This window comes from Aspergillus fijiensis (assembly GCF_003184825.1).
Source record: "Aspergillus fijiensis CBS 313.89 unplaced genomic scaffold BO72scaffold_12, whole genome shotgun sequence".
In the NCBI taxonomy this organism is placed as follows: Eukaryota; Fungi; Ascomycota; class Eurotiomycetes; order Eurotiales; family Aspergillaceae; genus Aspergillus; species Aspergillus fijiensis.
Genome location: NW_024468988.1, coordinates 532,511 through 544,859, shown reverse-complemented (window position 1 = coordinate 544,859; position 12,349 = coordinate 532,511). Strand labels below are relative to the sequence as shown.

At 53.2% G+C, this 12,349-nt stretch overlaps 6 protein-coding genes across 6 annotated transcripts; 4 read left to right on the top strand and 2 right to left on the bottom strand.

The window, feature by feature from the left end:
- The first annotated feature begins 564 nt into the window (after nucleotides 1–564).
- On the top strand, nucleotides 565–2,530 carry BO72DRAFT_35548 (uncharacterized protein). Its single transcript, XM_040940719.1, has 2 exons — nucleotides 565–1,174; nucleotides 1,231–2,530. Exons 1-2 carry the CDS (start codon nucleotides 969–971, stop codon nucleotides 2,438–2,440), a joined length of 1,416 nt encoding a protein of 471 aa, XP_040803751.1. The 5' UTR covers nucleotides 565–968; the 3' UTR covers nucleotides 2,441–2,530.
- Nucleotides 2,531–3,191, top strand: BO72DRAFT_35549 (uncharacterized protein). Its single transcript, XM_040940720.1, has one exon. The coding sequence runs from the start codon at nucleotides 2,621–2,623 to the stop codon at nucleotides 3,107–3,109; it is 489 nt and encodes a 162-aa protein (XP_040803750.1). The 5' UTR covers nucleotides 2,531–2,620; the 3' UTR covers nucleotides 3,110–3,191.
- An 81-nt stretch (nucleotides 3,192–3,272) lies between these two features.
- rrp36 (putative pre-rRNA processing protein) lies at nucleotides 3,273–4,406 on the bottom strand (the record flags this gene model as incomplete). Its single annotated transcript, XM_040941071.1, has 2 exons — nucleotides 3,273–4,142; nucleotides 4,227–4,406. 2 exons carry the CDS (start codon nucleotides 4,404–4,406, stop codon nucleotides 3,273–3,275), a joined length of 1,050 nt encoding a protein of 349 aa, XP_040803749.1.
- Nucleotides 4,407–4,647: 241 nt separating this feature from the next.
- On the top strand, nucleotides 4,648–7,103 carry BO72DRAFT_399718 (NIF domain protein). The gene is made up of 2 exons (XM_040942137.1): nucleotides 4,648–4,832; nucleotides 4,894–7,103. The coding sequence occupies exons 1-2, from the start codon at nucleotides 4,761–4,763 to the stop codon at nucleotides 6,835–6,837; spliced, it is 2,016 nt and encodes a 671-aa protein (XP_040803748.1). The 5' UTR covers nucleotides 4,648–4,760; the 3' UTR covers nucleotides 6,838–7,103.
- A 702-nt stretch (nucleotides 7,104–7,805) lies between these two features.
- Nucleotides 7,806–9,477, bottom strand: BO72DRAFT_505058 (putative translation elongation factor eEF-1 subunit gamma; the record flags this gene model as incomplete). Its single annotated transcript, XM_040949172.1, has 3 exons — nucleotides 7,806–8,968; nucleotides 9,184–9,385; nucleotides 9,448–9,477. 3 exons carry the CDS (start codon nucleotides 9,475–9,477, stop codon nucleotides 7,959–7,961), a joined length of 1,242 nt encoding a protein of 413 aa, XP_040803747.1. The 3' UTR covers nucleotides 7,806–7,958.
- Nucleotides 9,478–9,779: 302 nt separating this feature from the next.
- Nucleotides 9,780–11,131, top strand: BO72DRAFT_446039 (mitochondrial 37S ribosomal protein uS9m). Its single transcript, XM_040944203.1, has 2 exons — nucleotides 9,780–10,736; nucleotides 10,793–11,131. The coding sequence occupies exons 1-2, from the start codon at nucleotides 9,866–9,868 to the stop codon at nucleotides 10,882–10,884; spliced, it is 963 nt and encodes a 320-aa protein (XP_040803746.1). The 5' UTR covers nucleotides 9,780–9,865; the 3' UTR covers nucleotides 10,885–11,131.
- The last annotated feature ends 1,218 nt before the right edge of the window (nucleotides 11,132–12,349 follow it).

Below are 12,349 nucleotides of genomic sequence, written 5' to 3'. Positions count from 1 at the left end.
TTCCTCTTCCTCTTCCTTTTCGTCCCCTTCGTTTCTCATCTAACCCAATCCTTTGGTGCAAGCAGTTAGATCTGGTTGACTTGCTTTGTTCTGTCTTTTGCGGGCCAAGTTCACCGATATCATATCCATATCCATCGATTCGAGCCAACAATTCTCGCATTGGGGGCCAGACCGGATGAGATTCTCTGACCGACCTCTAACCGTTGTCACACTGCCGCCAGCCCGGCCAGCTTTAGTTAAACCGCCTCCCCCAATAACTCTTTGACCACTCCAATCCAATCCATTCTCCTACTTCTCTCTCCCACCACCTACCACTATTTACCTACCTACTCATCTTACTACCTTACTACCCTCACTCACCCTTCTTCTGTTTGAGCGCAATTTGGGTCAAGGTGCCACATTGGCCGCCGCCGGCTTCTCTTTTCCTCTACCCTACCTCCTCCTACCCTTCATCTCTACTCCATTCTCCCTCTTCGTCCTCCCCCCTCTGTGCTGGTCGTTCCTTGTTTGGGCTGGACCCGTCCGTTCTTCTCTTTCCTCTTCCTCCGGAGCTTATCTACCGACCAAAGTACCTTCGTGTCCCTCCACTACGCTACGCTACACTACGCCACGCACGCTTTCAATCACCCTACGAGTCGTCCACCCGATTAGCCGCCGACGCTCCCCGAGCTCGCTCAACCGCGCGCTCTTCTTTGGTCAACATCGTTCCTCAATTTTGATACTACACAACACATATCATCGAAAATTATTTGAATCTCCGGCTAGTCAAGCTGTGAGACCTTGGGTGGTACAGGCTTCAAACCGTATATATACAGTGGCTGTGTGAGACAGCAACCCGAGAGGGTATCTGTTCAGTTCAAGATTGGATCGGCGTGAAAGCTATCTCTGCTGTTGAGAGCTTTGCCAAGGAGTCGCACTTGCTTCGACCTGCTGCATCTTATTTCGCCCGATCATCTTCCTTCATCAGTATGTCCACCGCGGTTGCGCCGGTCCAGGCTGCTCCGCTCACTTCGCCGCGCATGACCCGTGACTTGAGTCCGAAGAATTGCCCAACTCTGGCGCCCGCGACTTCGAATAATCAGAACAGCACTACGCCTCCTCGGTTGTCTGGACCATCACGGGATGGCTCGTTAACTCAAAGCTCACCCGCAGGAAGGAAACCGACCTCCCCATCGTGAGTATTCGACGTCAAGTGCTTGTGAGTCGTCGAGGATGCTAATAACCAGCCAGGTCGCAAAACGGAATAAATTCTTCGAAAGTCATAGTTAAGAAGGAGCCACCCTCATCGCCCGCAATGCAGTCCCATACTCGACCCCGTCCCCGACGACTTGATCTCTCCACTAGTCTCCCAAACTCGGGGGGTTTGTCTGCCCGGGCCCCAGGCGGTCCGATGACTGCCCGGGATGGCCTCAACATGCAGAACGTCGGAATCGCGTGCTTGTCGCCGGGCTTCCAAACCCACAACCCAGTCATGAGGGAGCAACTCCAACGGAGTTTGTCAGTCCGTGATCAGCAGAGATCCATCATCGAGTCGCGTCTACAGAAATCGGCCAAGGACGATGGGCCAGAGGGAATCAAACCATCGGACTCGTTTGGGCTACCCAAGACCGCTGCCTCGAAGCGGAGACCACCGGGGTTGTCCATCGTACCTCCATCTGCGGCTCAATTCGCGAATGAGCGTGTGATCCAATCCGCACCACTGAACCAAACGTTTACAGGCCGCCATGAGCCACAGCCATTGACCCGCCATATCGTCAACCAGAGTCCTACTCTGGGATCCACGTCTCATATTCACCATGTTCCTGCCACCCAAACGAACAACCGCCTTCCACCACTCTCGGATGTGTTTGGATCGGACGCTCTGGGCGGTCGCGAAAGGGAAATCAATCGGGGACCTTTCTACCCCGGCGCATCCGGTGCCAGCTCATCGCAATCAAACAATTTACCGCCCATCCCGTCTCCCAGGATGTCCCGTGAATCCGCTCAAATTCCCAAGCGCCCAAGAGAGTATCGCTCTGCTGAAGAAGCTGTCCAGGAGATGTCCGGTGGCCGGGAAGAGCTTCTGCCTCGCATTGTGCACTACGGCGGCCACCAACCGCCAACTCCACCGTCTCCGCGGATTGCTAATGGTCCCCCCAAATCTGGCGCACCTCATCCGGAGATGACGCCGGCAACAAATGTGCAACCACAGCCAGCTCTGTATCATTCGGAAAGGTCTGCCCGTCGCCGCTCTCGAAACGAGTACGAGCATGAGCATGGAAGTCCTCCACTCGGCCACGGTCCCGAGCAACACTATCGTCCGAATCCAGCTCTGGCGTCTGGTGCAAGTACCAGGCGTGGTCCATTTGGTGCTGGTAGAGACTCGCCCGAAACCCAAAGAAAGAAGAAGGAAGAATTTCTTAGTCTTTGCGCCCGAGCATGGGATTTATTCCATTCTTGAAAGACCAGTGCGTCGTCTCTGCATCCTATCACCTGAAGGGTAGCTTCACCCAGTCGCCAGGGTTACCGTCCGATATGCGCCACATAACATAACATGTGCTTGTTGGCCGGGCAGTTCAGTTAGACTCCGGCGGAAGCCTTACACCCAGGTGAGGATCTGTCCTGAGTTACATGTGGGAACATGTTTCGAGAACTCTGCGTTCTCGGCATGACGAATATGCATACTACGACCATTTCTATGAACATGCATGATCAGTTGCTCCTAGACCGGAAGGAGAACTGGACTACTTCCAGCATCTTGAGTTATCTTCTTCTCTGCATCCTATACCACACCGCAGACAGCATTTTAAGTTGTCATCCTTGTCAAAGTTTCTGCTCTATCTCATTCATGATTCCGTTCTGCATACACTCATTTCATCACCTACATCCAAGCTTATGGAATTCACTGGCTATGAGGCGTTTGTTATCAGGTTGTGTTGGTCTCAGAACCATGTCTATATCGTTAGGGACTTCATCTTCTGGTGGTCCGTGTTGTGTCTATGATTGCTCTTTCTTCCACTCGATGTTCATATTTGCGATACCAACGTTCTGTTCGTTTTCTTCTCCACCAAGTCTTATTGGACATTTCACTCTTCTCTCATCCTTATTTCTACCCCGATACTCACGATAATACTTTGGTTGCTATGCTGGGCTGAAATCATCGAAGCCGGGCAAAACACGGTAATTCTGGATAATGATAGGTAATACCATTTTGGGTATACTGGTATGTGGTCTGCATAATTATGTACACAAATGAATTCCTCTATGAGCGGTAGCAAAAGACGCAATTCACATTAAGCAAGCCGGCGACGCTTGAAACCCCCTCCGTGGTCTCTGGGTGCATCGTCGTCGGCCAGAGCTCGACGCTCCATAGGCATTTCTTTCCTTTCTTTCGCGGCGGTCTTCTTTCGTCTCCTCTCAAGTGCCTTTGTGCGGTCTTTGGAGTTCATAGTCTCGTACTTCTGAAGCAGGACCTGCTTCTTAAGCTCCGACTTCTTCATGTAGTACGGGGTGCTCTTCTTTCCTTCGCGGATGAGCTGCTTCTCCTTCTTCTTGTGATCGGCCAAGATATCCCTCTCTCGCTTTCTGTTCTCCATTGCACGGAGTCGATCCTGAGTCGATCGAATCTCTCGCTTCAAGGCTTCCTTCTGGACAGGGTTCTTCGTCTTGGCGTACTGTGCCTTCAGCTCTTTGAGCTCATCTGCACGGTACTCGTCGAGGAAGGCATAGGCGTCCTTGATACCCTGAGTATTTCCCCGACCACCCTGGCTGGTCACAGTCGGGTCAAAGCGTGGATCTCGGGATTTGGGTATGCTCGGGGGCTCGACGACCGTGCGCTTGCGAGAAACGGCGTACTTGGAAGATTGCACCATGGGCGCGTGTTTGGAAGAGCGAGAAGGCTTCTCCGAATCCTTCGACTTTGGCAATGCTTGCCGTTTCTGCTCCCGAGCTTCGCGGATTCGAGCTCTAATATCGTCGAGGGGGGACGGCGCTGCAGTGGCTTCATCTGTACTCCTGGCGGCGGCCTTTGCGGCACGTTTCGCTTTCGGACCTAGGGATGCTTGCGCTTTGGCTAACGCGCCAAATGAAATGCTACCAAGAGAGGCCTGGACATCATCCTCGGGGGCATCGCCGTCGCTCTCGCTATCGTCTGAACCGTCATCCTCTGAAGCGTCGAAGACTTCGTCTGACTGTGTTATGGGTCAGCGATCCGTGGGATTTGATGCTACGGCGTTGAGGATACCAACCAGATCATCATTGTCGACATTGTCCTCATCGAGAGAACCGTCGCTGGCGTTGTCGGAGTCCGAGTGGTCCGATGGCGCAAGGTCACTAGCCTCCTCGGAACCGGAACCGTCTGAGTAAACCTCTTCGTCTTCCTCGGGAAGCGCTCGCACCCGGCGATTGAGAAGATCTGATATGGCCATTTTGGTTTGTGCGAAGAATAAAGAACTGGGTATTAGTGATAGTGATAAGAAAATCCAACTTTTGCCGTATGGCGGTGAAGATGCGATGCGGAGCAGGAAAAAAAAAAAAAGAATGGCTCCAATTCTGCCGGAATTTGGGGGGCGGTCGTCAAGGCGGCTCGTCGGTGATTGGTTTGTGGGGAAACTGATCGCGATTTTTCCCCTGGTCCGTCCGCATCGCGACGGAATGATTGATTGCTCCGCCCATCGCTGGCCACTCTGCACCTCGCTCGCTCGCTCACTCACTCTCCTTTGCCATATTTGCTCTTACTGCAGTCTCTACTGTGCCCATGCAAGTTACTAACCGGCATCTCCATGCTAGCCCCAAGGCCAGCTCCCTCTGAATACGTCAAGCTCGATCGAATGTTTCGAAGCGGGGCCGTCTGTGTATGCATGGCCTGACAAGCATTAACCGTTTTTAACTACTTTCGCTGACGATGTTGTACAGATTTCGCAACCCAGTCTCATTCTCACTTCTCGAGTCCGGCTCTCATCTCTCCCGAGATTATACCATCGTTCATATCCATCGTATCTGTCTCGTGATAGCACATCGCGCTCTGAAATGGGGACTGAAGGTGGATTCGAGCGCGGCTCTAACGGGACCGGTTGGGGTGGTCCTCACAAGCCTTCCAACAATGCCAATCCCAACAACCCGGCTCCCTGGAGACCCTACCATGGCCGCTGGAGCTCGAAGACTACACATGCAGACCAATCCGGCACGCAAACACCAGGTAACACATCGCAAGATCGACCACGAAGACACGGCCCACGAAGAAACAATAGACCAGCCGATAGACGACCAAAGCAACACCATGGGGCGATCGCGTCACCTCATGGGGCTGCGCCATTGCAGTCACTTCAGGGACAGGCTGCGACAAGCCATGCAGGTTCCATGGGCAATGTCAATACCACGAACCCGTCTTTCGTGTTTCCACCTGCACCGGGTGTGATGAATGCAAATGGCAGTACAATGCCTCCGCTGCCGTTTCTGATGCCGAATGTACCAATGCCACAGGATTTCTTCACACAGAATATGCCAGAACAACAGCCATCCTTTCAACAGAACACGTCTTTTCAGCCACAGCAACAGTTTACACCCATGTTCAATTCTTCCTCATACCCTTCATTTGGGGTTCCGGCATCGTGGAATGATTTCACAAACTTTACGAGCCAGCTACTACCCATGCCACCTCCCCCCCTGATGAACATGGGGATGCCAAACCCATTGTTAGCGATGTCAATGCTCGACCCTCTCGCCTTTCGTACACCTTTTCAGCAGGAAGCAGCTCCTAATCAGGAGCAGCAGCAAGAGCAGCAGCAGCAAGAGCAGTCGAATAAAGGTCAATATACGTCTTGCAAGCCACTGACACCTCCATCTCCCACGGCGGAATATCTTCAGCAATCATCTCTTCCCCCGAAGCGAAACGAGTCTTCGAAACCCCTCCTCGTCATCCTTGACTTAAATGGCACTCTTGTCCACCGCAAACATCGTGGGTTTCCGCCCTCTTTCGTTGAACGCGCCGGCCTGAACCGTTTCCGCCAGGGTCTCCTGGAAAAGTACAAGGTCATGGTCTGGTCGAGCTCGCAACCCTTCACGGTCTCAAACCTCTGCCACAGAATCTTTCCGGGCAAGAGCCGAAAACAGCTTGTCGCCGAATGGGGCCGCGACAAATTCCCGCTCACGGGCTTGCAGTACAAATCCAAAACCCAGGTTTACAAGACTTTGGATACCGTCTGGCGCGATCCGTCCATCCAGGCGTCGTATCCCAGGTTCCGCGGGAAGGAATCCCAACCGGCGGAGATACCGCGGTGGGATCGGACCAACACCATCCTCATCGACGACAGCAAGCTCAAAGCCATCTCGGAGCCGTACAACATCCTGGAGATTCCCGAATTCACAGGCGACCGGGGTCCGGGCGACAACCAAACCCTCACCAGAGTGCTGCTGCTGCTGGAGGAATTGTCCAGGTATGACGATGTCAGCCAGGCGTTGCATCTTTGGAGCACGACGCTGGCGGAGACCGGCCAGACGTGCATCCTCGACATCTTGCGCACCCTCCCGCGAAGCCAGCCGCAGGTACCCAAGGAACCTGGGTCGCCCCGCGACGAGGTTGCAAAAGCCCGCGCCGAGCGTCGCAGAGCCCGCAAGCAGGAGAAGAAAGCCGCCCGAGCTTCTGCGGCGGCGAGCGCGACTTTCTTCACAGCCCAAGCCCCAGCCCAAGCCCCAGCCCCAGCCTTAGCCCCAGCCTTAGCCCCAACAGCCCGCTCCCCGTCCCCCGCCACATCCCTCGATTCCGAGCACCATTCCCTCTCCCCGGATACATCCGTCAGGTCCGATACTCAAAACGATCTTCTCGATAAACTAGAGGCATCGCTCAACCGTCAAGATTAATCCCGAAAGGAGGTGGGGTGTTGGTTGTATGGCTCATCTGTCCATCAAAACTAGACGGTACTGTACATAAAGGCCGTTTCCGCTCTGTCCTGTCATCTCTGTATATGTACTTGCGAAGAGATATAGCGCGGTGTCCTGGAGTGTGTGTTTGGATGTCATTCGTCTGAAAACATTTGTGTCGCCTGTTTGATTTTAGACTATGCTAGATGATTACATAGAGAAAGAAGTGCATGGGAACTAAATCGATTGATCATATCTCATCTGCCTGGTTTGCAGATGCATGTTCAGTGGTTTTTCTTGAAGATCATCTAGTCTACCTTATACCCATCTAAATATTCGACTACTTCCTCTGGTTGAGTACGTATCTAGGCGTACAGGTGTTTAGTGTAGTGACTTTTTCTATCGATGGGCTTTATACAGTTTTTTTACGGTACACCCCTCTGACCGCGGAGGAAGAACAAAAACAAAAGTCAGTTAGATGCGGCTGGGTGAGATAGGCGCTTCGTTGCACGTAGCTGGGTATGCACATAGTCGATCAAGTTTGCCCTCGGCGTGAGTGATGCGCCAACTGGTGAACCACTAGTAAATAAGAAAATCTAGGTCCCACCAAGTACAGAGACCTAGTGTGCATCGTTTAATACGACAGCATCTTGACAGATGGACAAGAATCAGGATGAGAGTATGCGAAAGAACAACAAAGCTTTGATGTTCATTGTTTTGAGCCTTGGCAGACTACTGTACTGCTATCATCCATGTAGAAATCATGAGCATGACATGACGCATGAAAAAGTGGGTAAAAAAGCTTTTATGAGGTGAGTGAAGATTGAATCACAAAAACCAAGACCATCGGGGAGGGGGGATGTTGGAGAAACAGTTAAGAGATTTAGGACGCGGAAAGAAAGTGAGGCACAGGGGGACGGCAGAATTGGTGTCCGTGCCTCACACTTTCTACCGGATGCCTTGGGCGGATGCGAAGGGGGATGGGACATGGGAAGATTATGTTTTGTGCTCATCTACAAGGCTCACTCATCGCCAGGAGAATAAAGGAAAAGGGGATATCATCATCATCAATGAGTCGGCACTAAGGCACAGCTACGACAACCTGAAGTGGGTGCACTAGCTTATTTGAAGACGTGGCCGTCAACGCAGGGGTACTCCTTGCCGTCAATGACGACGGGGACATCCCAGGCCCACATGTCCTCAACGAGCTTGCGGTCAGCCTCGTTGGTGTGGTCGAGCTTGACGAACTCGTAGCTCTCCCAGTCGGGGGCGACCTCGAAAGCGGGCTTGAAGTCCTGGCCACGGACAAGGAAGACACCGCGGATGACGCAGTCGTAGTTGGCACCATAGACCTGCTGGGAACCGAAGAGGTACTTGCGGGAAGCCTCAAGACGGTTGTGGAAACCACCGATCAGGTTGTTGGCCATGAAGGTAAGCTTGAGCTCGTTGTCGTACTTGTAGTTGACGGACCACAGAGAGAACTCCTCGGGCTTGTAGTTGGCCCAGAACCAGGGCAGAGCAACGGGACGGGTGTCCTCGTTGGAGTAGGTGCGCTTCAGCTCGTCAAGGACGAACTCGGGACGACCAAGAGCCTCGAGAGGGTGCTTGGCCTTCTTCTCCTCAGCGGGCTTCTCCTCAGCGGGAGCGGCGGCAGCGGCAGCGGGGGCAGAAGCAGCCTTGGGCTTCTCCTCCTTCTTGGGGGGAGTGTACTTGATGGCCTCCTCAACGAAGACGGGGTTCTCGACAACAGCCTTGAAGGCGGGCTGGCTGATGATGGTGTTGTACCACCGGAGGAAGGGGACGTGCTCGTCACGGAACTTCTTGTCCAAGACGGTGGAGAAGAGACGGGTGCAGAGAGCGGCGACGAAGAAATCAGCCAGGGAGATACGCTCACCAACCAGATAGGTGTTGGCAGTGAGGTAGGAGTTAAGAACGCCAGCGTTCTTCAGGGCGAGCTTGGAAGCATCCTCAACGTTCTTCTTGTTGTAAGGGTCGAGGCCGAGAAGGGGGCGGAACCAGCCAGCGAAGCGGGGCATAAGCTCAGCGTTGGCGAAGGACAACCAACGGAGGATGGAAGCATAGTCCTGCTTGGTCTTACCCAAGAGGGTGGTCTTCTCGTTCTGGGAAGTCACTTGAGGCAAGTTAGTTTGCAAAACTTCAAGGACAGTCAAGTGACAAATAGATATTCAACCCGAAGAGGGGTAACAATTGATCAGAGTTCAACGTTATCAACACAGTTTGTTTTTTTTACCATTCTGACAGGGATAACTAATAGATGAATCTCATCATGTCGAGGATGGGGGTGAAAAGCATGCAGATAGGGAAAGAAAAACCATCAAAACGTACCATAGACGGCGATGGCAATGACCTCGGACAGAGTGTAGCCGTTGGCACCCTCGAAGGCAGGGATCTTGCCGAGGGGCTGGATGCGGCGGTACTCCTCAGACTGGTTGAAAGCAGCAGCAGAGTTAGGCTCAGTCTTGACAAGCTCCAGCTCGACGTCGTTAGCCTTAGCGGCAACGAGGACGGCGATGGTGCGAGCGTTCTCCTATTCATCATCATGTTAGCTGCAGGGTTTCGTTGATCGGAAGAGCTGCGCATGAAACATACAAGAGAACCGTAGAGCTTTCCGAAGGCCATTGCGAGGGATGTGTGGGATGAGGAAGAGAAAAGGAGAGAGAGGGAGGGGAGGGGAAGAGGAGGGAAAAAAGGAATGAGGGGAAGAAGAAAATGGATGGTGAAATTTGTGCGAATCAAAGAGCATCGGGACCGGAGGAATGATTCCTGCGTCCACGTGACCTCGAATCTGGAAAAACCTCAGGAAATGCCCGCAACACCCCAACACTGCCAAAAGCGATTGTTTCCGCCCCGAGCAGGAAACAATCACTCACTCACTCACCCACCGCGCACTCTCCTCCGGCGAACCCGCTCCGCGTGTCGCTCCTCCCCCCCCCCCCCCGAAAAATCCATCCCCGGCAGGCGTCGAATACCTCTTCCTCCAGGCTTCCGTCAGCCGTCTCGCCGCACAATGGCCTGGCAGAATCCCAATGGTCTTGTGCAGGCTATGCACTCCATCCGTCAAGCAGCTCCTCTTCGGCCTGTTCTCCAGCGCTCCGTGATCTCCAGATCGCCCATATGGTCGAGCTCGACGACGACCAGCCTCCCCAAGAACCTCAATGGCAAGCGAACATACGCGACTGAAGAGACTCCCACTTCATTCACGGCCGCTCCTCCTCTTGACTTCAAGGATCCCAGAATCAGACCTGCTCGGCTTGTGCCCGCATCTCCGTCCTACTTCTCCGGCAACCCCAAGTTCATCGACCATTTATTGAATCTGGAAGGCATTCTCGCCGCAAATGCCAATCTGCCAACCGTGGAGAACAGCCAGGCGCCTCGGATGGCGTGGCTTAAACTACCGCAGTTTCGTGATTTTGTCGGGGAGCAAGTGCCGACCAAGAAGTACAAGGGCCTTCTCAAAATCCTGCAGCGTCTCAACCGAATTGATCCCGAGCTCATGCCGGAAAATGTTGGGCGGACGATAAAGCAGTTTGTTCGTCCGGGTAATCCGTACGCTAACAAACCTGCGCCGGCTACGGTGGATGAGATGGGTCGTGCTCGCGGCCGGGGCAAGCGCAAGTCTTCCTCGGCAGTGGCTTTCCTGGTTGAGGGTGATGGCGAGGTGAGGGTGAATGGAAAGACATTGGTCGAGGCCTTCCCTCGAGTACATGATCGCGAGAGTGCCACCTGGGCCCTCCGAAGTACGTCGCGGCTGGACAAGTATAATGTGTGGGCTCAAGTCCAGGGCGGAGGAACTACCGGGCAGGCAGAAGCCATCACACTGGCGGTTGCACGAGCGCTGCTGGTTCACGAGCCCGCTCTGAAGCCTGCGCTCCGCAAGGGTACGTATCCCTGCCGCCCATCACAACCATTCTTTACTGACCAATTGATCTTGCAGCCGGTGTCATCACGGTCGACGCCCGTCGCGTGGAGAGAAAGAAGCCCGGTCACGTCAAGGCGCGCAAGATGCCTACCTGGGTCAAGAGATGAAAGTGTGGTCGAGATCGGCATCCTCTCGCGTGGGGGGAGGGGGCCTGGATCTTTTCTTTGTACTTCTACTTCCTTGCTGTATTATTCGATTTGGCCTTGTGATTTTTTCTCCACGAAAGTATATCCAGTATTGCAAGCATACTCACCAGGTGTCACGGAAGTCGTTTCAGGACACGACACGGCATGTCTTCGGCGACCGGCATGTAACTATTGGCATAAAAGCAATAAACCGAATTTTGGTGCAGACCCCGGTGTTACCGCAGCAGAAAGACGAGCTTGGGATTGGATCAGGCAGACATGCGCCATTGACTAAGATCACTGCCGGCGATCAAGGGTTTGTCCCACTCTGCGCCATATTGAATCCAATCCCCTAACAGGAAGATTGCATTCTGCCGTAGGCTAAGATCGCCAGACACAGAGTTCGGAGAAGTCAACTCCTTCACTGAAGAAGCAACAGATTCTCAACCAAGCACCTTGTGGTCCCGGAAGTGAGACGGTAATTTGTTCTGAAACAACCAGCAAGGTGCAGAACAGTCATGTCTCTCATCGTGTTTCGCAAGTGTATTGCGTTTCGACCATTGCATTCGGCCTGATGATGCCAGCTAGGGTTCTGTGGCACCATGAGCTCGAACGGACGGGGCAGTCTCCGTTGCCGAACAGAAATTTCAGAAATTGGTCAGTCGGCGATCAGTCGGTGACTTTTTGGAAAGAACAGGTTCGTGGACTAGAGGCAGCGGATGGTTCCTCTCCGAGAGCTCAAACAGTCTACCGACTTGCGTTCGCTATACAGCGCGATACCCATCTACTTGACTCATGCGATGCGCCCACGAGACTCGCAGTAACCACAGACAAGAGGACACGATTTGGAGACAACACAGACCATCCGATGGGAACCGTCATCCGTCATCAGTCATCAGCTCCATTGGGAATTCTCTGCCCACCTGCTGCGGGTGAAGGCCTCGGCAGCCAAATCAGAACCTTCTTGCCTGCTCTGACACCCACGTCGCCATGGCCATCGTCATCTCATGGCTCGGAATGACGACCATTGGACGCTGGGTGAGAGACAAAGTGGTCATCCTAGTGTGGCTGAAGAGACTGCCAAGGCCCTCATTAGACCAATTGGAGATGGTGGGAAGAGAGAAAATTGACAGGTAGGAAGGGGTAGAGAGTGTGGACACGGTGGAGATAGGAAGGGAGAATCATGATTGACTGATGCAGGAGAAGAGAAATGATGGAGTAGAGGTCTAATTGTAACTGGAATAGTGTTTGTAGTATGCCCAGTGCCACCAGGTGAAGATAGCAGGCTGTTTCATACTGACTGGAAAGGGACGGTAGGAAAAAAGGCCGGGGAGAGCTGGTACTTCAAAGGTACTTCATAGGTATCTTCTCTTTGTACCTTCTTCACAAGTCCTCAGGAAGTACTAACTTATATTGTACTTGGTACATTTTGAAGGTACTCCTTTGA

What these genes read in the sequence shown, in the direction of transcription:
- BO72DRAFT_35548 (XM_040940719.1), top strand. Translation starts at nt 969, where the DNA reads ATGTCCACCGCGGTTGCGCCGGTCCAGGCTGCTCCGCTCACTTCGCCG. An exon ending in AGGAAACCGACCTCCCCATC is followed by an intron (nt 1,175 to 1,230) that starts GTGAGTATTCGA and finishes ATAACCAGCCAG; the next exon opens with GTCGCAAAACGGAATAAATT.
- BO72DRAFT_399718 (XM_040942137.1), top strand. Translation starts at nt 4,761, where the DNA reads ATGCTAGCCCCAAGGCCAGCTCCCTCTGAATACGTCAAGCTCGATCGA. An exon ending in TTCGAAGCGGGGCCGTCTGT is followed by an intron (nt 4,833 to 4,893) that starts GTATGCATGGCC and finishes GATGTTGTACAG; the next exon opens with ATTTCGCAACCCAGTCTCAT.
- BO72DRAFT_35549 (XM_040940720.1), top strand. Translation starts at nt 2,621, where the DNA reads ATGTTTCGAGAACTCTGCGTTCTCGGCATGACGAATATGCATACTACG.
- BO72DRAFT_446039 (XM_040944203.1), top strand. Translation starts at nt 9,866, where the DNA reads ATGGCCTGGCAGAATCCCAATGGTCTTGTGCAGGCTATGCACTCCATC. An exon ending in GAAGCCTGCGCTCCGCAAGG is followed by an intron (nt 10,737 to 10,792) that starts GTACGTATCCCT and finishes TTGATCTTGCAG; the next exon opens with CCGGTGTCATCACGGTCGAC.